Source organism: Sus scrofa, chromosome 8 (genome assembly GCF_054392235.1).
Source record: "Sus scrofa isolate SSC_HxYL_T2T_F1_AM1 chromosome 8, Sscrofa_HxYL_maternal_Yorkshire_Landrace_v2.0, whole genome shotgun sequence".
NCBI classification, from domain to species: Eukaryota; Metazoa; Chordata; class Mammalia; order Artiodactyla; family Suidae; genus Sus; species Sus scrofa.
This window is the reverse complement of record NC_139390.1, coordinates 132,242,586-132,264,643: the sequence shown is the minus strand read 5'-3', so window position 1 is coordinate 132,264,643 and position 22,058 is coordinate 132,242,586. Positions and strand designations below refer to the sequence as shown.

Here is a 22,058-nt window from a genome sequence, read left to right as displayed (position 1 = left end):
GGAGTTCTGCGGGCCATCTTGGAACTCTGCCAACCACACGGCCAGTTACAGATAGCGAAAGGGTTGTGAAGGAAATAAAAAATAGAGCAGGAACAGTCAGAAAAGGCCTCCCTAGAGCAGGAATATTCGATCTGAGACTTGTAAGGCGACGAATGAGCCTTCGGAGGAATACACCCCAAAAGGGCAGTGTGCAGCTATTCAAAGTCAATGTAGCATTATATTGTTACAATTCCGCTTGTATGTCAAAGTATACGGTAATTTTTGAGATGTTTATAACAAAGAAATTCCCACTTCTAGCGCATAGTTTTAAATAAAACTTCTTTTTCTATAAGCGCTAATGTAGGTTTTCCAGGACAGAGAACCTGTGATATATTTGAGCTGTGAGCTGCCTTTCCTAGAGGCCCTGCAGAGAAATATCTCAAAAGCTATTGGTGGGGAGATGCCGATTTGCCCTTGGAGGATGCAAAGTCCCCTACAAACTAACAATTATAACGTTGCCATGATGGTGAGGTCTCAAAGCCGCTTATGCATTATTTCAAAAAGCACTGCAGTAGGATTTTTTTTTGCTTTTGGTCTTTTGAGGGCTGTATCTGCAGCATATGGAAGTTCCCAAGCTAGGGGTCAAATTGGAGCTACAGCTGCAGGCCTACAGCACAGCCCCTGCCATGCCAGATCTTCCCGTGTCTGTGACCTGCACCACAGCTCACGGCAATGCCAGATCCCTGATCCACTGAGCGAGGCCAGGGATCGAACCCGCATCCTCATGGATACTAGTCAGGTTTGTCATCCCTGAGCCATGATGGGAACTCCCTGCAGTAGGATATTTTTGACACGCGAATTTATGTTCTACTTTCTGCAGCTTTCCCTCCTTCCCAACTCTGAACTCGGAACCAGGCCTTCATGTGTCTTCGCCAAGTGGACAGCAGATGACTTTTCTGCCTTTAGTACGCACTTTAGGGTATCCCAGAGAGATGTGAGGAGATCTGAAGGGGCAGAGACCTCAGGGAGTTCCTCGGAGGGCATTAAGAAGGAAAGGGATGACATTTTCCCCGGAATCCAGAAAGGGAAAGTGGAGAGAGAGCTGTCATCAAAGGGCCTCTGAGAGGAGGCTCCACAGTGCTGGGCCCCCGTCTCTCCAGATAATCCTACTTCCCAGGCAAAAATAGAAACAGCACAGCCTTTGGACTTGACAAGGCCCCTGCCCTCAGCTGGGACATGAGCAGCTCATTAGAAAACCAGTGTGGATCCACGCCAAAGGAACCTTCTAGACTCCGTGGCTGTGCTTAGGGACCCAGGACTGTGGGGCAAACTCAGACAGAGCACATGCCTGGGGAGGTAAAAGAGAGCCTCAGTACTAACTGAACTCTCCCCTGGTCAAGTTTAAATCACGTGGGCGTCTAGACCACTCCACACATGCTGTTGAGGACTCAGGAAACCACCAGCAAATGCTCTCCTTATTAAGCCGCATTCAAGCAGCAGAACGCTCTTACCAAAGTTACTGAAAACAAAGAGTTGTTTGCTAGTTGAAGTGGTTTGAAGCATTTCTATACCCTAGCGATTTCTGTTCTCCTCGACCTTCTGCAATGCCTTCTGAATGCATCTTGATGCAGAAGAAAGAGAGCTGGATCTGTTAGCGGGAGATCTGGGTTTTTTCCTGTGGCAATCAGTTATCGAGTGCTCTTTATTATCCAAGGACCCTGGCTTACAAAGATGAGTAATGCCAGTTCCTGCCTTTTATCCGACAGTGGAGAAAAGCAAGAGAGACAGAGAAAAACAGTTCATAGGCAGTATGTCCAGTGGTTGCTCACCAAGGCTCGGAAATCAGAAAATAGGACTTTAAATCTCAACCCTGCTACTGCTTAGGTGTTGGACCCTGGGCAGAGTTTGGTTGATCCTCAGAGTCAGTTATCTCACCCATCAAATTGTTTCTACAATCAATAGAAACTAGGATTCCTGTCTCATGCAGTTGTTGCAGCTGTAAGATAGCATTTATGAAAGTTTATTATTCTAAATAAGTCATTGTGGTGCAATGCAAGTGTTACGCTGTTGTATTTATGTGACTCTGTCAATTCCTTCAGTGAGGCCCTACTGTGATACTAGATCTGAGTGATGAAAGTCATGTAAACATCCCAAGACTGCCTCCTTTGTAAAATGAGAGATTTGAAATAGAAGATCCCTAAAGAGTCTAAAAAATTGATCAGGGGAGTTCCCGTCGTGGCGCAGTGGTTAACGAATCCGACTAGGAACCATGAGGTTGCGGGTTCGGTCCCTGCCCTTGCTCAGTGGGTTAAGGATCCGGCATTGCCGTGAGCTGTGGTGTAGGTTGCAGACACGGCTCGGATCCCGAGTTGCTGTGGCTCTGGCGTAGGCTGGTGGCTACAGCTCCGATTGGACCCCTAGCCTAGGAACCTCCATATGCCGCGGGAGCGGCCCAAGAAATAGCAACAACAACAACAAAAAAAGACAAAAAAAAAAAATTGATCAGGAGCTCAAGGGGAAACTGTACAGGACATTAGCCCATTGTTCTTTCAGAAAAATATTTAAATTACATCTACATAGATATTGGGAGGGGAGAACAAAAATGAAAAAACAAAAAATATTTTATTGAGTCAAGCAACTATTTATTTTTAAAATAAATAAATGTTAAAAGCTAACTAATAATTAAAATTTTAAAAAATTAAATTATTTCACAATTCTGGTAGTAAAATAGAGACTGTATGGGTTATCTGGTAAATTTAATCAATGAAAATAACCAATCAGGGAGTTCCCTGGTGGCTCATGGGGTTAAGGATCTGGTATTGCCACTGCTGTGGCTTGGGTCATTGCTCTGGTGAGAGTTTGATCCCTGGTGGGGGAACTTCCACATGCTGCAGGCGCATCACTCCTTCCCCCAAAAAAGTAATTAATCAGTATGATTTGTGTAGCTGTGGTAGCTCAAGTATACTCTTTACGTAATTAAAAGTTTAATTTAAAATCAGATTGGGAAGTTCCCGTTGTGGTGCAGTGGAAATGAATCCAACCAGTATCCAGATGATGTGGGCTCGATTCCCGGCCTTGCTCAGTGGGTCAGGACTCCGGTGTGGCTGTGAGCTGTAGTATAGGCCACAGATGAGGCTCGGATCCTCAGCTGTGGCTGTGGTGTAGGCCAGCAGTGGCATCTCAGATTAGACCCCTAACCTGGGAACTTCCATATGTTGTGGGTGTGGCCTGGAAAAGCAAAAAAATAAAAAATAAAAAAATAAAATCAGATTGAATTCAGTCAACTAATGTCTAACCAATTGCCGTATTTTGCTTTTGTTTAAAATGAAAACTATTTGAAAAAAATTCGTAGGTTTCTGTTTTTCCAAGTGGTTTCTGTAAACTTGACTATAATAATTCTCAATGAGACACTAAGGAAATCTTATTTTAGTCGTCAGTCAAAGAAAAGGAAGCATTACCAAGTCTAGAACTTGTCAGTTCATCTGAAAAGGCTAAATTTCGCTTAAGTTTTGCATGTTTTTAAAAATAAAAGCACTTTATGTCCTGGATTGGGGTTAATATAAAAAGTACATGGCCCGTCAAGCTTCAGTGTCACTTTATAGGTCAAAGATAACACCTCTGCAGAAAAGAAAGAAGAGACAGAAAACAACTATGGCAAAATAAGATTTCTAACACCACTGAAATACATGAGATGACAACGGGAGTGATCCTGTGTAAACTGGGAGGCCCTGGGTGTCACTCCTTCAAAGCCCGTGGCTTTCCCTGACCTTTATAAGCAGGATGAGAACATTATATGACCCTTTGCAAGCAGCCACTGGAAAGTACTGCAGTGTCTGATACGCATCTGTGTATCATCAAATTTAGGCTCAAATAAATTGGAAGCATCCGGTTTCTAGAAATACTACGTAACATTAAGAAACAGGATTAGCATATGTTGCATCAGAAAGATAAAAATATTGTTTTGTACTCTTCCATGTATATTTGTATTATTTTAAAGAGTTGGCTTTTTAAAAATAAAACAGCCCCATTAAGCTTTCTGGTAGCATTTAAATGAGTACCCTGAATCCTCACTCTTTCCTATGATCAAAGAAATTATGTTATTTATACATATTTGTACAAATATTTATAAACGTTAACCCAGATTCATGTGGGAAAAGCTCCAGACATTATTAAAAGTTATTTTATAGTTACTCCCAATTTGTTAAAATGATCCTCCCATATTATTGTTAAAAATTTCTATTTTCCTAATGTTTGAATAACTGAATCATTTCAAAAGACATTTTTTTCTCCTTCTTTTAAGCTGTGGATACAAAAACCAAAGTTAAAAGGAATTGTGGCAATTAGCCGGTTGATTTTGTTATCTAAGCATAAAATATGTTGGAAAATGCTGAATGAATTCAGTGTTACCACTAATTCTTTTCCTAAGAGTTAATAGGCAAAGTCATTAGTGCAAACACATAAACAGTGCTCAATGCATTTACTAAATCACACCTAATTTAACTGATAATAATCAACAGTTTGCTGGTGAATTTTTTTCCTAGACCTATTTTTCACTTGGTAGCAGTCCATTTTTTCAGTAGGCCTAGAATGAAATCATTCATACAGAAGTAAACAATACATCTCATTAATATAGATTGTTTTTCTAGATCAATAAAGCAATACATTACAATTTTATAGTTAAGTTTGTGCGTCCAACTGTTTTGGTTTTAAAGATAAAAGACTTCTTTTAGAGACTTGTGTAAAATCGAATGTAACCATTATTTGAATGTCTTAAGGTGATAAGTTTGTGAATGTGTAAATTTAAACTGCACTGTTTTTCCTCATTTTCTGTTTTTTTTTTATTTTCAGTTCCAAGTTCTAATTCAGTGACATAGTCCTGAAAGATTTGCCACATAAAGTATAATATGTGAGTAAACAGAGATATTTTAAATACAACATAACACTATTTTATTAAACATTTTAATTTATGAAAATAGAAATACTCATATGCGACATAAAGTAATTAACTCCTTCTATCTAGACTTTCTATTACTAATAGAGTTTGTGCCTTCTAACTGCAGTTATACAATACTTACAGCAGCATTTCTTTCACCTTCATAAACAAGGAAATAAAGTTAAAGCCCTGCACATCCTCACATCATTTTTCAATAGGACCACGTGCCACTGAAAATCTCAGAGACATTGATGCCGTAAGAACAGTGAAACAGAAACAAACGAATTTATAATTATGGGGGAATTTGATTAAACTAGCAAATATGCAAATTCTTATAGACATATCGAAGATTAAATTACTCTCGTGGGCTCAATCCAGGTTAAAAATCTTACCAAATGCCTGCTTTGCAATTCAATTGCATTGTATATATCCCTTTAAAATCACACATGTAGACGGTATCTCATGTTTGCCCTCCAGATATGTGTTTTGATGCTTTTTTGGACAGAGAAAAGCCAGCTTCTGGGCCTGAATCTTTCTGGCTGTTGCCCAGTGGCTGTTTCAGACCTGTGTGCTGATGTTTCCGATTCCTGGGAAGTTCTCTTTGCCACAGGGCGTGCCCTGAAACACATCAAAAGAACCAAGTTCTACAAAAGAAAAAAGAAACCCAAGTAGGCTTGAACATACAAAGAGAGGGAGAAAGAGATGAGAAAGGGGCCAGGCAGAGTGTTGAATACAAAATGAGTTCAACCAACCCCAGGAGCTCTTCATCACTTACATTTATCTTATTCTGGGACAGGGGCGTCAAAACCAGCCCTGACATAAGCCACACACTGCCATTGACTTTGACTCTGTGTGTGTGTGTGAGTGTGATGCGTATGGTGCATAAAAAGGAACAGATTTCATGAGGAATCACTGTGCCCTCACAGGAATGAAAAGGAAAACACTGAAAAACACAAATTACCAAAGCCCCAAGGAAATAAATTTAGCATGGTTTTCACTTAACTAATCTATCATGTTTATTCTCTCAAAATCATCTAACTGTGCATTGCTTTAACACGTTTGCTGCAGTGTTTGTACCCTACCTTCTATACTTGTTATCATAAAGCATGTGAGATTTTCCATTTCTATTTAGAATATTTTGTACGTGTTCAGCATTTCAGGGTCAAAACTCTTTTGTGGCCTCTGCAATAAGATGAATTCTGTGTGATGAATACAAAACAAGTAAAATGTAAGTGGTCCAAAGAAGGGAAGGAATAAGAGAAATACTTTCTGAGTCTCTGCAAATTCCGTCTTTGAAAATTAATGCCCCTAAAATTCTGACTCTCAACGTTCTTTAAAACTCTTTCCACCTGATAATCCTCCCAACAAAGTTTACTCTTCCACTGGAACCGTGGTCTTGAATGCCTGCACAAATTTTCTATAGATAGAAAGTGTAATGTCAGGTCTGACTTCACTTAGCCCTGCAATAGAATGGCCTTTCGATGTTGCTGGTTCAAAGGTAAGTACATTAACAGCGAATGAGGAAACTTGAGCGAGAAAGTATGATCAAAAAGACTTTGTTTTAGCAAGATGTAGAAACAATACATCAGCAGCACATTTAGAACGTCAGGACAAGTTTTTGTTATCAAAAATGACTACTATAAAGAAGAGGTGCAAGGCTGTTTCTGATGCATGAGGAGCTATAATCTAATGGGTTGATAATTGGTTTCCTAACACAGTTCAATTGAATAATAGTGAGTATTTACCAATATAATAATATTTATTTTATTTTGTGCTTTTCTGAGACTTTCTAATTTCTGCTTTACTGTGTTTGCATGACTTTAATGTTTCTAGACTACTTGTTCACTGTTGTTACAGTATAATATTTATCATGTGTGTGGCTTTTGTTCATTAGTATTCAATATAAAAATAAAGTTTAAAAAAAAGGTATTTGCAAAAGGTCAGAAGCCCATGTAGGTGAGTGTGTCAGGTTTTCTTAGTGGATGATGCCAAGCGTGGCTCCAATGGCTTCGCTTGAACAAAGGGTTTCAGTGAGCCAGCCGTCTACTATGAAAAGGTAGAATCTCTCTGCCCTGTTTACATGTGGCGGACTCTGCAGCCAGAAATACAGTGATCTTGTAAACTCATTCACAGACTCTCTGTTTCAATTTTCTTCCATTTTCTTATGCAAATAAAATCATTCAAAATTGCAGACAATTTAGAGTTTGAGGCAATCGTGCACCTCTCTGATATACCAGTAATCTCAAAATAAAACTACATGATTCCTCTCTTATTTCTACAACAAATTATCCATGAAGACTGTCTTGAGGGTGAGACAGAGCCAGAGAGAGAAAAACAGAAGTGACAAAGAGAACTCAAACAGGAGTGACAACTCTGAATGTTGACAGTCCTGGTCCAAGGTTTTGTTTTTTGTTTTTTGTTTCCTATCTTTCAAAACAGCCCTTTCTCAAATATGCCACTCAAATTCACCATTGGATTTTGCGTGGTTGAAAAAAAAAATGTTTTTTGCAAGCTTTATTTGTGATTAGCATTTAAACCGTGGCAAAGTATAAATACAAAAATGCAAAAAAGCAGACAGAAGACTTTACTAAATATTAAAAACAAAACAACATAAAACACTACACCCACATCTCACCCAGGTCCCAGGGGTTGTGTGTGATGTTTCTAGGCAAACAGTCCCTAGACCCTCAGTGAGCTGGTCAAAGTGAAAAGGAAGAAAAGCACCTCACAGCCTCTGTGTGGCTGTCAGCATCCTGCAGGTCAAATAACACAATGTCACCGCAGGCTTTACAAGCCAGAAGGTCAGGCCTGTCCTCCACGCCGCCCTGGATGTGAGGGCGGTCTTAGCAGGCAGCGACCTGCCTTTGGGTCGCCAGTCCAGGCCAGCATCTTAGATGTGCCCTCACTTAGCCATGTCCTGGCTTCGCAGGGTGTCCTGTCCTCCCAGAGGGAATTCCTCCTTCACATGACTGATGGAGCTTGAGTCAAACAATACCTGAGTAGACCATTAGAAGAGCTGATCATTTATTAAATCCAGGTCTAAACTATTGGAAATATTAGGCTTTTCCAATGAGAAATGTCTTGATCATGTCAAAATGCAAATATCTAAAACCCACCTCTTTTTTTCTAACATTTCTGTCCAGAGAATAAACATCCATCCCCTCCCTAGAAGTGACTGGGGCTAAGAACACAAGCTCTGAGGTGGGATGGACCTCGTTTCAGTCTGGACTTCCTACTTACGCACAGCGGGACTTTGAACAAGTTTCTAAACCTGTCTAATCTATTTTCTTATCAGTAAAATGGAGGTGATATTAGTTCCCATCTCATAGCATTGACGTAGGGCAAGAGGTTGAATTAGAGACTCAACAAAAGTGCCTTGAGTAACCTATAGTAACCATTCAATAAAGTTTAGCTGTTGGTACACTTAACTACGCACTTTTAGCCACGCTTCTTGATCCTTCCTATCAGCCAGCCTCACGGACCCATCTGCTTGGTCTTTGTGCCTATTTCCCCTACATGCTTAGAGCCTTGGTTCTGGACCTTTATCTCCTTAGAAAAATGCATTCGCTTTAACAATACTGTCAGTTGCTCCCCTGGTTCATTTTCACTTCATTCCACCCCGTATATCTCTGACAGTTTGATTCCTCTTAAATAATGCTTTCTGTCCAATGCTTTATTAAGTCCCTCTTTCCTACTTGTCTAACCTGGTTTTTAAGAGCCTACCCATTCTGATTCTTCTCCTTGTACCCTGATGCAACATCTAGTTTTGCATAGACGATTTTCTGCCACATATTTTTTTTCATTGATTCCCTCACATAGTCAAAAAATATTTGAGGGCCTACCCTGCCCAGATGCTAAGAATATAAAGATATTAGTTTCCAAACATAGGCACATAAATAAAATATTCTCCCTGTTATCAATTAGATGATCACAGACCATAGATAATTAAGCAACTCATTATAATATTCCAGGTAAGAACTCTTAAGTTTAGGAGAAATTAAAAAAAAAAAACATACTAATATGTAACATTCTGTCCTTGAATGGGAAGGCCTCGAGTTATATGTGAATTAAATGATTACAGTGTAACAGATGCCCTCAAAGTTTGTGTAGTTTTGCCCTTAAGTAAAATTTCCTCAGAGTTCCCGTCATGGCTCAGTGGTTAGCGAACCCATGAGGACGTGGGTTCGATCCCTGCCTTGCTCAGAGGGTTAAGGATCCAGCATTGCCATGAGCTGTGGTGTAGGTCATAGATGCAGCTCGGATCCTGAGTTGCTGTGGCTGTGGTGTAGGCCAGCAGCTATAGCTCCGATTAGACCCCTAGCCTGGGAACCTCCATAGGCCCCGGCTGTGACCCTAAAAGACAAAAAGACAAAAAAAAAAAAAAATTTCCTCAACCTGTCAAAATTCCAGCTATCCTCACAAAACCAGCCTCACTTCCTCCATGATCTCATCCTTCATTATTCCCATACTTGGTCTTCCTCCCTAGAACGAATGTACGTCTGCATTATTTAACTCAGTGCTTGGTGATGTGAACTCTTCTTGTGTTTGATATTGTTTTCTGTACATCTCCTTAACCAGATTCTGAAGGGCAGAATTTGTCTTAAGCGCATTTCATTTCTCCAAAGAAACTTACTTCTAAGACAGCTGTAGTAACAAATAATTAGTTAGGGGCTAATTTATTTATTTTTGATGGGGAAAGGTGTATTTCTTAAAATGTGGGGGTTTCCTAGTGGCTCAGCAGGTTAAGGATTTGGCATTGTCACTGCTGTGGTGTGTGTTCAGTCCCTGGCCTGGGAACTTCCCGCATGCCTTGGGCGTGGCCAAAAAATAAAATATTGTTTTATATTATTTGCTAGTCTAGAATTCACTAAAATTTGTTCTATGTAGCACCAGTTCTACAAAATGTTAATAAATATTACTCAAAAACTTAACTCCATGTAGAAAGGTTGGCAACATACTGACTTAAACATAGTTAAATAAGATTTATGACAAGATTTCCTGGAGCCTTTAAATTGTCAAAAGAGGGAGTTCTGTTTGTGGCTCGGTAGTTAACAAAACCAACTAGGATCCATGAGGATGCAAGTTTGATCCCTGGCCTTGCTCAGTGGGTTAAGGATCTGGCATTGCCCTGAACTGCAGTGTAGGTCGTAGACACAGCTGGTCGAAACATTGCTGTGACCGTGGTTTAGGCCAACAGCTACAGCTCTGATTCGATCCCTAGCCTGGGAACTTACATATGCCAAGGGTGAGGCCCTGAAAAGCAAAAGAAAAAAGAAAAAAAAAAGTAAAAAGACATATATATTATGCAGTGCTAGTGATAAAACCCATTTCTTGTAATCAGGGTTACAGAGCTCACTTTGGGAAATATCTTTGAAAGTCTTTGGCGCTGATTGCTATTTTTAGATGAGTCACACTGTTTGCATTGCTGAAATAACTGGTTATTTCATTCAATTAATTGGTAAGTGCTATCGATGCACGAACAATTGTTAAAAACACTTACTCTTTTCTAATCGACAGTATTAGCAAAGATTTTGATAAACAAAATATCTGGGTACAAATTTTCCTTCAAGGACATAGAGGCAAGGATCACACTGAAGCCAGCCAGAGTTAAGACTCACAATTCCTGCCTAGGTTCCAGGCTCTTGCTGTTGATCTAAATTTTTATGATTCTGTTATTTAATGGCTGAATGATGAGGTCTACCCCTCGGGTTTCAAGAAAGAGGAAAGTTGCTTGTTTAATTAACTGTATGTATTTAAAGGGTAGGTTACAATGCATTTAACAACATCAAATCTGATTAGAGGTAACAACTCTAATAAGATTGATATATCAGTCATTAATTATTAGTGTTTTAAAGCTTGTGCATGGTGCGAAACTATAATTAAAAGTCAGGATCAGAGATTCAATATCTAAGGAGACAGGCTCCAGGGTATTGTGTGTGAAGGTGTATCGAGACCAGCTTTGGTAGAAAGCTCTGCTGCCTCTCCATTTGACTTTATTTTCTGGTGAAGATATCCAAGGCCTTATTTAGTGGAAGCTACCAATGTATTCTAATCCAGCTCTGAGTGAACTCCAAGGCCCTCCCTGAAACTGACTCTACTGAACCAGCAGGCAATGTGCTTTGCCTTCTTACGGCTGCCAGGAGTTCAGAAAACCTATGAAGTCCAATAAGGGAGGTTTGCCATGGCTGTTAGCATGCTCCACTTGTGGAAAACGGACCTTTAAAGTGGAGCCAGTGCCTTATAAGTGGCAGTAGGACAATGGGAAGCCAAGCCTTATCTCAAATCAACCTTGATGTGACTTTGTGCTTTGTTTTTCCACAGGCTCCATCCCTGCAGAATGAAACTACAACATCTGAAAAAAGGAAGGCTTGGCCATTAAGGCCATGTTTGAAACTTGGCACTGGTACCTGGAGGAGCCAGCCATCCGGCCATGGCCTGCACCAACCTTCACAACTGGGACGACCTTTGGATGATCCGTAACCTCTAACAGCACCAAAGCTGCTGATCTCTTTCCCACCTCTTGATTTCAGGACCCACTCGATCCTGAGGGCCCCAAACTGGTGAGCTGATGTACTATATCCTAAGTTAAAATTTTTTCTCAGTTCAAGAAAGTTGAACTCACCAGGTTGTGACACCCGAAAATCTTTGCTGTGATCCACTCATAGAAGAGCAGCAGTGTGACTGCTGCTTTCAGCCACAGGTCACAGGTCGTACCGGAGCCGGCCCATCTTAGAGGGCTTCTGTGCAGTGGACCTCTTGCCTGTGTGTCCTGGTCAGGAGCACCCATGCTGAGGTCCAGGTCTGGACCACAGCAGCTTTGTCCTCCAGCTTCTACCTGTTCAAGGTTCAACACAGTCTCAACTGTGGGTCTTGGGACTTCTGATGGCCAAGTGTCAAGAAGATGTGGAGGACAAAGGAGAATGTGCCTTGGCAGAATCGAACCAGAAAAAGAGAGAGAATTCTCCCAACCTTTAGCGAACCACGGGTGATTGTGATTAATCATCTTTGGAGAATTTTACACAGAGCTCTCCCATATTACTAAAACGACGTTATCTTCATAGTTACCAAAATGATGCACCTTTCTCCACGACAAGAGACATTGTCTTTACCCCCAGTGGCCATCAAAAACCTACATTCTGCATGGATCCCTGACTAACATAGTGCTACCAGTTTGACTCACATCGAGTAAATTTGTTGCTGTAGACAAAGACCACTTGGATCGTGAGATTATTTTCTGGAATAGCGGTGCCTATGTACACAACCCACCATCAAAATAACTGAGTTTTCCCTCTACCCAGTTCCACATTCATCTGTAATACCTCTTCCAGGCAAAGTGATCTCTTGCAAGTATGGAAATATCCCATGAAACATCTCAATCCCCTAAATTTGAACGATTTTTATTGAGGATCTATTAGGTGCCCAGAAGTGTATTAAATTCTGCGAATAAAATGATGAATGCTGAGAATAAAATGATGAATATATTACAGGGCTTGCTCCTAAAATGTTTACATCCTAATGGAGAAGTCAGACAATTAAAAAGAATGATGTGTGCTAGAGCAGTGTCACGATGGCCTCAAGAATTCCCTCATCTCTGATTTTTGACTACCCAGGAAGCTCCTAATTGTCCAGGCTGACTCAGATGATCTTTTCAGAGGCCAAAGCCACCCACAAGATCCAAGCCAACAAGCAGCCGTGCCCAGGGAAACCCCTGCAAGTAATGATCCTGTGGATTCTGGCTACTAATGTATTATTTCTAAACCACCTGACTTTTGAACAAGTTAGGTGCTCACATACAAAGCGCCTTCCCCTTTGTGTCATCCAAGCGGTAGCCTTCAAGTTGCTTTTGCTCATAGGGGAAATCAAGCTGTGAAGCTGGAAGACATGACCTTGAGTTTGGGTCCTGGCACTTATCATGACTGTGGGCAAATCACCTAAGCTCTCCAGTCGTTGGTGTCTTTCTTTGCAAAAATAAAATTTAAAACATTATATACTATACCTACCTCACAGGGTTGTTGTGAGAATCAAGTGAAAATGTTTGTGAAAGCACTTGGTAACTTTGTTATTTTTAATCACCCCATTTTCCCTGGGTTCTTCCTCCTCCCTACCAAATACAATACTGCAACTTACCAGATATATGTCCTCTTAACGCCCTGCCCACCATGGGAGTGAATGGTGCAAAGAAGAGGAAGTATGTGCCCTTCTGGATATCTGGCTTCAGTAAAAGAATCCTGAGGTCTCACAAGATGACAAAGATATACTCCAGAGGTCCAAAGTCAGGGCCCTATTGCACATTTCACTATTAACACACCACTAGATCTGGACACCAGTCAGCCCTCTCGGTGGAAGGTTTTCCCCAAGGCCAGGGCAGAGAACCCACTGTTGGCCCCAGAGAACTAACCAGAGAGCAATGATTCAGGGAGTCACCTGGGCTCTGACTACCCAAGGAATCGCCTGTCACTCTAGAGGACAGCAGGCCTCCTAAGATGGAGTGAGAAGGCTTGGTTAAGAGAGACGCTGACCCAATAAAACAAAACACAAACCATCCCTGACTGCCTGGCCTATTATAGTTGGGCTGCCAAGAGAAAATTCTAGATATTCACTTAAAGCAAAGATTTGGTGCCACATTTCTTCTCTAAGCACACTTTATCCCTCAGGTCAACCTGGCTCTGAACTCTCTGATTTTGACTTGTCTACTCTGTCTAACAAATAAGATGTGTTCCTGGTTTACAAATCTCTCATATCCCCCTTACACACACACACACACACACACACACACACACACACACACACACACCAGTGAGGAATCCCACCCGTGCTTCCTATCAAACCCACATGGCCAAGCCCCCACCTGACCTCCCATTTCTACAGATTCCAGATGGATTTGGAACTGGCTGATCTGGTGGGATTGCATTCTCACCAGAGTAGTCTCTCCCAGGTTGAAATGCTGACTCTATTTTGGTCCTGAGCAGAAGTTTAAATAGAGTGCCTATGGAGCCACTGATATTCAGCAATCCTTTTAAGGGACAAAATGGTTTTTGTCTTTCTACACAGGAATATTAGCTCCTCCAAAACTGAGAACATGTTAGCATGTACCTCCGGGAATAGCAGAAAGTTTCTCTAAAAGATTTCTTGAGTGAAGAGAATGATGATTCTGTATGGAAAGATCAGACAGGACTGGTGTCCCGAGCTCTGGAGTAAGATCTGAAGCCTAAAAGAGAAAATTGCAGCTCTGACCTCAGGTGACCAGGGCAAGGAAAGAGGATTTTAGGGAACATATTGATTTAATGTTTGTGTCAGTTTCCCAGATATTTTTAAATGGGATGGAAAATCTCCTCCTAGCTATTCGGGTCAGAATCGCTGGATCTGATATACACACTCAGTGAACTGAGAAATCCACAGATCTAACATTAAAATTTCATTTCAAGATGGCTAAAAGAATCAAAAGCAATTAAAACAGTGTCCTATAGTTTCCAATCACCACTTGCTGTGGGAAGGGAGCCAGAGAGACTCAGAGTACCAGCCACCCAAGGTCAGAGGCACTGAGCCAAAGGCCCCAGCAAAGAGCAAGCCCAGGCCAGGAAGAAAAGCTGTTGCTGAAATGACAGACCAAGCATATGAAATAGGATGATCTTCAGGTCATGGTAACTGAGAAAGAAGAATAGACTGATCCAAGTTGGGAAGCAGATTAAGATGTTGGAAGAGGTATCAGGACAAATACGACTGGGCAGGAAATGGAGTCACCTAGAGCCACACAGTTTGCCTGACTGTAGCCTTTCTTGTGAGTTTCAATGTCACATCCTAGTTCCTTTTTCGGAAGTAAAATCCTCAGTGTCACTGATACCACTTACGTAGCCAGCCCCAAATAGAAAACCCTTCCTCACCCGCAGACACACCTTTTCCGCTCTTGGTTGATAGAATTTTCTTTTTCAGAGACTTTTAATTTTTTCATAAATCTTTGATAAATTATTTTATCAATAAAAATTTGTCAATAAATAATTTCCCTGGTTGAATTCTAATTCCTTCTTTGGTGATCCAAACTTGGTCATAAAAATGAATTATATTAATTAATTAATCAGTAGGTGTCTGCCCTTGCATGTCCAAGGCTATATGAGAAGGAAAAGATAGTCCCTCTCATAGATGACATGTAAGTGAGCTAGAAACAATTAGAGCCAAACACCAGACAAGAGTAGGCAGGAGGATGTTTGATAATGACACGCAGTGAGTGTGAGTCAAACTTCATCGGCAAATTGCACCTCTGTCAGAGGCTATCAGCCACATCAGGGTGCAGACACTGCCAAGTGAGAGGCAGACACACAGTGTAGAAAAGCGTAATGCAGGCAGCATTTTGCAGAAAGAGGTAGCTGAATGCAGAGACCAGACACTCCCCACCATTGGCAGGAATGCCAGGCTTTTCAGAGAACTCACATTAGAAGTTCCAGCAGTAGATGGAACCGGGCCAGTAGACACAATGGTGGGGAGAGCAGGGAAGTGTTTGTAATTAAAGATTGAACTCTGAACACTTTCAAACAAACTCGGAACTCTCTGCTAGTGGCAACAAGGAGTGATTGAAAAAAAGAATTGTTCTTACTGACTCTAGGAAGGCATGAATAAGTATGGAAAATAAACGGAGTCCGTGGATTCCAGACCTCGGGTAAAGAATGAAGAATGTAACCTGAATAATAGAGAGAGAGCCACAAACTCCCTAAAATGAAACTGGAAGTGCCTATGGAAGAGCATCTCCGTATCCCTTTCCAATATGCTACATAAGGTATAGTTACACTTAAATCGACAGCCTAGTAAATTGCCATTGGTTCTTACCTTTTGTGTGAGTTCAGTTCTCTCTTGAATCTTCTCATGGTCCGTAGAGAGTCCAGAATTTATAAAGAACTCTTCAAAACTAACAGTTACCTAGTAGTATCTGAACCAGATACTGATAGTTACCATGAATATTCTAGAGTGACCAAGCCAAATAAGCAGCAGTTCTTTACTTAATAAAATTTATTTCATATGGAATATATACAAATCACTCCAGGAAGCTGTAATGTCATCTCTGTCACAGCAATCCCGAGTGTGAAATGTAATCTCAAATTCCCATCTTCTCCACAAACAAAACTAAATTTCTATAAGCTGAAAATCTACACAGAGAGTGCTATTTTTTTTTTTTTTTACCAGATCAAGATTTGGCAGCAATTAAACCATTCCTTGAAGGAATTAGTAGAGTTAAACTCCTTGCAAATGTTTTTTCTTTCAACTTATTATCAGTCGAGGGCCATCCATATTCAAAAGCCTGTGTTAGGCAATGGACATCAAATAGTGACCCAAATCAGAGGTCCCACTCCAGGGTCAGAGAAAGGTATTAAACCAATAAGCATCCCCATGAATGTGTAATTACCGACTGAGATTAATTCCCTGAAAAGAAAAGGGTTAAGATGCAATGAGGGTGTATGACAAAGAAACCTGACCTAGGTTCCTGCTGTGGTGCAAGGGGACCAGCACCAGCACACAGGTTCAATCCCCGGGGCCAGCACAGTGGGTTAAGGGATCTAGTGTTGCTGCAGCTGTGGCGTAGGTCACAACTGTGGCTTAGATCCGATCCCTCCCTGGCCGAGGGAACTCCATATGCTTCAGGGTGGCCAAAAAAGAAAATTAAAAAAAAAAAAAAAAAAGAGAAAAAAAAGAAAACCTGACCTAGTTTAGAAAGTTTCCCCGAAGAAGTGAAAAGTTTGTGCTAAAGTAAGAATAATGAGTCGAATTTTGGTGAATAAAAGTGGGGAGGATAGAACATATCAGGCAGAGAGACCAGCGAGGACCAAGCATCCTTCAGGGAGCAAAAGCCAAGCTCATGTGAGAACTAAAAGCCAATGTGGCTAAATGAACTGAAAACAGGTCCAAGGGACTGAAGCCCTGAAAGTCAAGGTAAGAAGGGTAGGAGGAGAGTTGTAGGTTGAAACCAACCTAAGCAGAGTCTTAGAGGCCCCACTAAGGACTGGGTCTTCAGCTCAAGAGAAGCCGGAAGACCTTGCAGGTTTTGGCAAGAGCCAAGTAATCAATGTGTTTGCCTGCTTGTGTTGTGCTATATACACAGAGAGTGCTGAACACTGCATATATTTGGGAAAGTTTTTTTCCTCACAAAATATCCCAGAGACCTATTACTAGGTTTTCCTAAGCTGAAGTGGTTATCGGAATCATAACTCAGAGGCTTTCTGAGGTTTATATTCAAGCAACGCCAAGGGTGTCCTAAATACAGCCTTATCTTGTGCGTGGTGCCTCCGGGGACACTGCCTTTAAAACAGACAGAAGAACTGTCCCAGCAACAGTCATACAGAGGAAAATGTTTCAGAAGCTACTATGAGAGTAAATGAAGAAGTCCTAACTCTTTACTCCTCTATGAGGGGAGGGAGCACAATTTAGAAGGAAAAGAGGTGAGGAAGGAGCCTGAGAGATAGAGAGATGCCCCGAGGTGCCGGCACATCAGTGGCACAGCAGGTTGCTGTCTCTCCTCCATCAGCCCTTCCCTCAACCCCACCTTCAGAGACACCTGGCACCTCCCACAACTTCACATTTCTGAGAACCAGGGCGGGAATCAGTCTTCTCCGTGGCTTTCCCTGCAGACTGAGGTACAGGCTTTCCCCATTCTGCTGAATCAATCATCACTTGTCCATCTCTTTCCACTTTATAAAATTAGTCGACATCTTTCATCTGTTATTGGCTCTTGAGCCATTTTCTGTGTCCTGTGGCTTATATACCCTTTGCGTCCTTTTTCTCTCACATTAATGATGTTTGAAGAGGGCATCCGTGTGTTCAATCTGAAGCAATTAACTGGAACTTTCTTATTGTTCTAATTTGCATTTCCTGGTTGAATGTGTTTTTCATCTTACGGACCATTTTTATTGCTCCTTCATAAGTTGCCTGCTCTTATCTTTTGGCTGTTTTTCTATCAGGAACTAGTTATTTTCTTATCAAGTGTAGTAGTTCCTTTTTATATTATGTCTATTAACTTACTGTGTGTAAAATTTGTCGCAAATATTCTTTTTTCTAATTTGTCGTTTACCTTTAACTTTTAATGATTTTTGTACATGAAAAATGTTCTTTCAGTTTTTATGTACCATAGTTTGCGGACCTCTTTTACTATTAAAAAATATTATTAATTTAACATTTTAAATTATTTCATTAATTATTAAATTATCTTCCAGGGATTTTTATGCATAGAATGCTCTTACTTAGCCTGATATCAGTGAAATGCTTACTTATGTTGGCTTCTAGATATGTTTACAATTTTACATTTTTATATTTAAACTTAACATAATATAATTTTACATTTTTATATTTTATGTTTTTATTTTTAAACTTTAATTCATCCAAAATTTATTTTGTCATGTAGTACAAGGGGAGATTTAAGAAGCTGATTGAGAAATACAGCATGGACATTGTCAAATAAGTAAAATATAGACATAAATTATGAATAATTTAACAAATAATTTTAAAGCAAATACTCATCTTACCATAATGTGAATTCTGTCTAAGGATCTACGTTTGGAAGAATCCAAACTAAAATAATTCCTGCTGGAAAGGGTCCAGGAAGCATAACCTCAGGTGGGCTTCTGGAATTGGATTACTTACTGGCCAAAAAGGAACAAAGAGTTCGTGGTTAGTGACAAGTGAGTTGTGGTGACCCAACCTCGCCACGCCCTGCCACATGCTGTAGGGTCACTATTGCTGAGAGTCTCATCCGTGCTGGATTGGAGCAGGATGCAGGAGAAAGGAGATACACTGAGCATGTGCAGTATTCCTACCATTTGGGAAATACGGCGACAGTGGTTGTCATAAGACTGCAGATCTGGCAGGTTGAGTACCATGGATCCTCCAAGAGAAAATGGTGGGCTCAGAGTTCACATCGTGGCTCATTGGTAATGAACCCGACTAGTATCCATGACGACGAGGGTTCGATCCCTGACCTCGATCAGTGGGTTAAGGCTCCCTGTTGCCCTGGGCTGTGGTTGCAGACACAGCTTGGATCCCGCATTGCTGTGGCTGTGGCGTAGGCCAGCAGGTGCAGCTCTGATTCTAACCCTAGCCCGGGAACTTCCATACACCGTGGGTGCAGCCCCAAAAAGACAGGAAAAAAAAAAAAAAAAGAGAGAGAGAGAGAGAAGAGAAAAAGAAAGAGAAAATGGTGGGCTCAAGTCAGCCAACCACCAAATTAAGACACAACGTAACATCCAGAAAATGACACCCACATTTACTGCAGCCAGAGGGCGGTAAAGGCTGAATATCAGGCCTGACTATAAAGTAGCAGAAGGGCAGGGAAGGCTTATACACAGCCCCAGCTGATTGTGCTAGACTAGAGGCCCTGCTAGAGGAGAAGTGAGAAGCTGAGAGTAGAATGGAGCCCAGGAGTTCTACTGAACCACTTGGGCTTCCTCTAGTGACTTACTGTCTTTTACTCAGGAAGAGCCAACTCCCCTTGCCTGGAGACCATGCAGAGACCACACATGAGGAAGATGACTCACAAGATAATACTCGCCTTCATCAAGATGGGCTCTACTTTTCTCATAGTTTGTAAAGCTAGGGTCAAGTCTCTGCATGGCCCACCTGGGGAAGTACAGTTCTTACTTTGGAAGTAAAGGAACTATATACCAAAAGTTCTACAATACCTGGGGGAACTCCCATGAGTCAGGATTTTATGTCCTAGAAGTCCAAATAGTATGCTGTGATGGATTTCTTAAACTTGGGAGAAGCATTGACCTACATACAGTAAATGAGGTAGAAATGCCATAACAGCCTTATCAAAGTTTAAGGAAAAGGGCTAAATGGATTAGAGAGGATTTAATGCTTATGACCAGAGAATTCATTAGCTGACTACATTTCCCAGGAAAGCCAAGAAGAAGCTCTTCATTAAATCAGTCCTAGAGTGGGGACAATGGCATTGTTGAGAAAACGTGGTGAATCTGTCCTTCTCAAGCTGGGGCACACAGTCAGGATTCCGGAATAGTAGAGGCCAGTTGGTGCCACATAACTGTCAGTTCAATACTGGGAAGCAAGGCCAGAATGGAACTCGGGGACCCTATGGCAAAAGCTAACAGACCACAGTGTTTCCAAGGGCACAAGAGCTGGAGAGTGTGGTAGGATAAATAATAAGGTCCTTCCAAAGATGTCCACACCCTAATTTCCTGTAACCTATGAATAGATTATCTTGTGGGCAAAAGGGACTTGCAGTGTGATTAAATTACGAATCTTGGGATGAGGAGATCATGCTGGATTATCTGGGTGTGCCCAGAGAAGGTCAACAGACAGAGTCTGAGTCAAAGGGACAGAAGCAGAGGTCAGAGAGAAAGAGATTTAAAGATGCTATGATGGGGGCTCCTTTTGTGACTCAGCTGGTTAAGAACTGGACTTAGTGTGTGTAAGGATGCATGGTCAATCCCCAGCCTCCCTCAGTGGGTTAAGGATCTGGCATTGCCACAAGCTGCAGCGTAAGTCACAGATGTGGCTCGGATCCAGTGTTGCCGTGGCTATGGTTTAGGCCCCAGGCTATGGCTACAATTCCAGTCCTGACCTAGGAACTTCCATATGCTGCAGGTGCGACCTTAAAAAGAAAATAAATAAATACATAAGCTATGATGCTGGCTTTGAAGACGGAGAAAAGGGCCATGAATGAAGATATGCAGGAAGATTCCAAAACCTGGAAAAAAGCAAGGAAATGGGTTCTCCCCTAGAGGCTTGAAAAAGAGCATGACCCTACCGACACCTTGATTTGGGTCCAACAGAACTGATTTCAAACATCTAACCCCCAGAACTCTAGTGCAATACAGTTGGGGATTGAGCCTGCACCTCCACAGAGACCCAAGCTATGCAGTCAGATTCTTAACCCACCGTGCCACAGCAGGAACTCCATGTTGTTTTTGTTTTTAATATCCAACTGTAATATTTTATTTTATTTATTTATTTTGTCTTTTTGCTATTTCTTGGGCCACTCCCGCGGCATATGGAGGTTCCCAAGCTATGGGTTCAATCGGAGCTGTAGCCACCGGCCTACACCAGAGCCACAGCAACGTGGGGTCCGAGCCGTGTCTGCAACCTACATCACAGCTCACAGCAATGCCAGATTGTTAACCCACTGAGCAAGGGCAGGGACCAAACCCGCAACCTCATGGTTCCTAGGTGGATTTGTTAACCACTGCGCCAGAACGGGAACTCCTATTTTATTTTATTTTATTTATGTCTCTTGCCTTTTCAGGGCCCCACTTGCAGCATATGGAGGTTCCCAGGCTAGGGGTCTAATCGGAGCTGTAGCTGCCGGCCTACACCACAGCCACAGCAAGGCCAGATCCAAGCTGCATCTGTGACCCACACAGAGCATTAAAGATTTTGTCAAATGAAGGGTATGAACTGACACTGATACCAGGAGGATGAAAATGCTATTATTTTCATATTATCGATCTTTGTTACAGCGGGAGCATTTCCAAGCCGGGTGGGTAAATGGAAGCTGCCCAGGTTAACTGACGGGTCTGATGGGTACAAACACTGTGGTCATCTTTCTACTTTCTAAGTGCCTAAGTCAGATGGATACGCTTAGCAGCTCTCATAAGCCTCACATTCGCTCCCCAAGCCTTGGATTAAAGGCCACAGTAGCAGAAGAGGCCAAGTGAAAGCCTCTGAAAGTACACTCCCTCCAAGATGTTAAATCAGAAAAACACCTCATGCTGAGTGGAACTACAGAGATTCCGAATCTCTCTCAGAGACACGCACCACCGGATGCGAGAGGAATGGTCCCCTCATGTCCCTATTTAATTTGCCACTCTGACACCTGCAAAAATCAGATGGATCATGGCAGATGGCATAGACTGCTGAGAACATAACCACAAGGGAGCCCCAACCTCAGCTGCCAGGCTCCTGTTGCACTTATCAGGCAGCTATTGATCCGGTGGATTTACCAGGAAGAATGATCAAAAGCCATTCACGTTCACCTGGAATGAATAACAGTACATTCATGATCTTGACCCAGCGGCATGGTAACATCCTTGTGCTAATGGCAAACTGTTTACCTGGAACTTCTGCAGAGCCTCCTAGTGGTCCCTTCCCCTGGTGGCATCACTTTAATTGGACCTGGGGAGCAGAAAATAGCTTCGTGGGACATGCCCTTGTG

The 22,058-nt window shown here is 41.7% G+C and overlaps 2 protein-coding genes across 5 annotated transcripts in view; one reads left to right on the top strand and one right to left on the bottom strand.

Moving 5' to 3' along the window:
- Positions 1–14,905, top strand: part of GRID2 (glutamate ionotropic receptor delta type subunit 2) — a 1,344,144-nt gene extending 1,329,239 nt beyond the window's left edge. For 2 of the 4 annotated variants that reach the window (XM_084973394.1, XM_084973397.1), the window contains 2 exons: positions 4,828–4,885; positions 11,234–14,905. In XM_084973394.1, coding sequence (XP_084829520.1) covers positions 4,828–4,848 — 21 coding nt within the window. In that variant the 3' untranslated portion in view covers positions 4,849–4,885; positions 11,234–14,905. The remainder of the gene's footprint in view (positions 1–4,827; positions 4,886–11,233) is intronic. The other 2 variants (XM_084973393.1, XM_084973395.1) reach the window with 1 other exon arrangement.
- The window catches only part of LOC146401057 (uncharacterized), a 499,586-nt gene that overhangs the window by 183,389 nt on the left and 294,139 nt on the right, over positions 1–22,058 (bottom strand). The window lies entirely within an intron of this gene.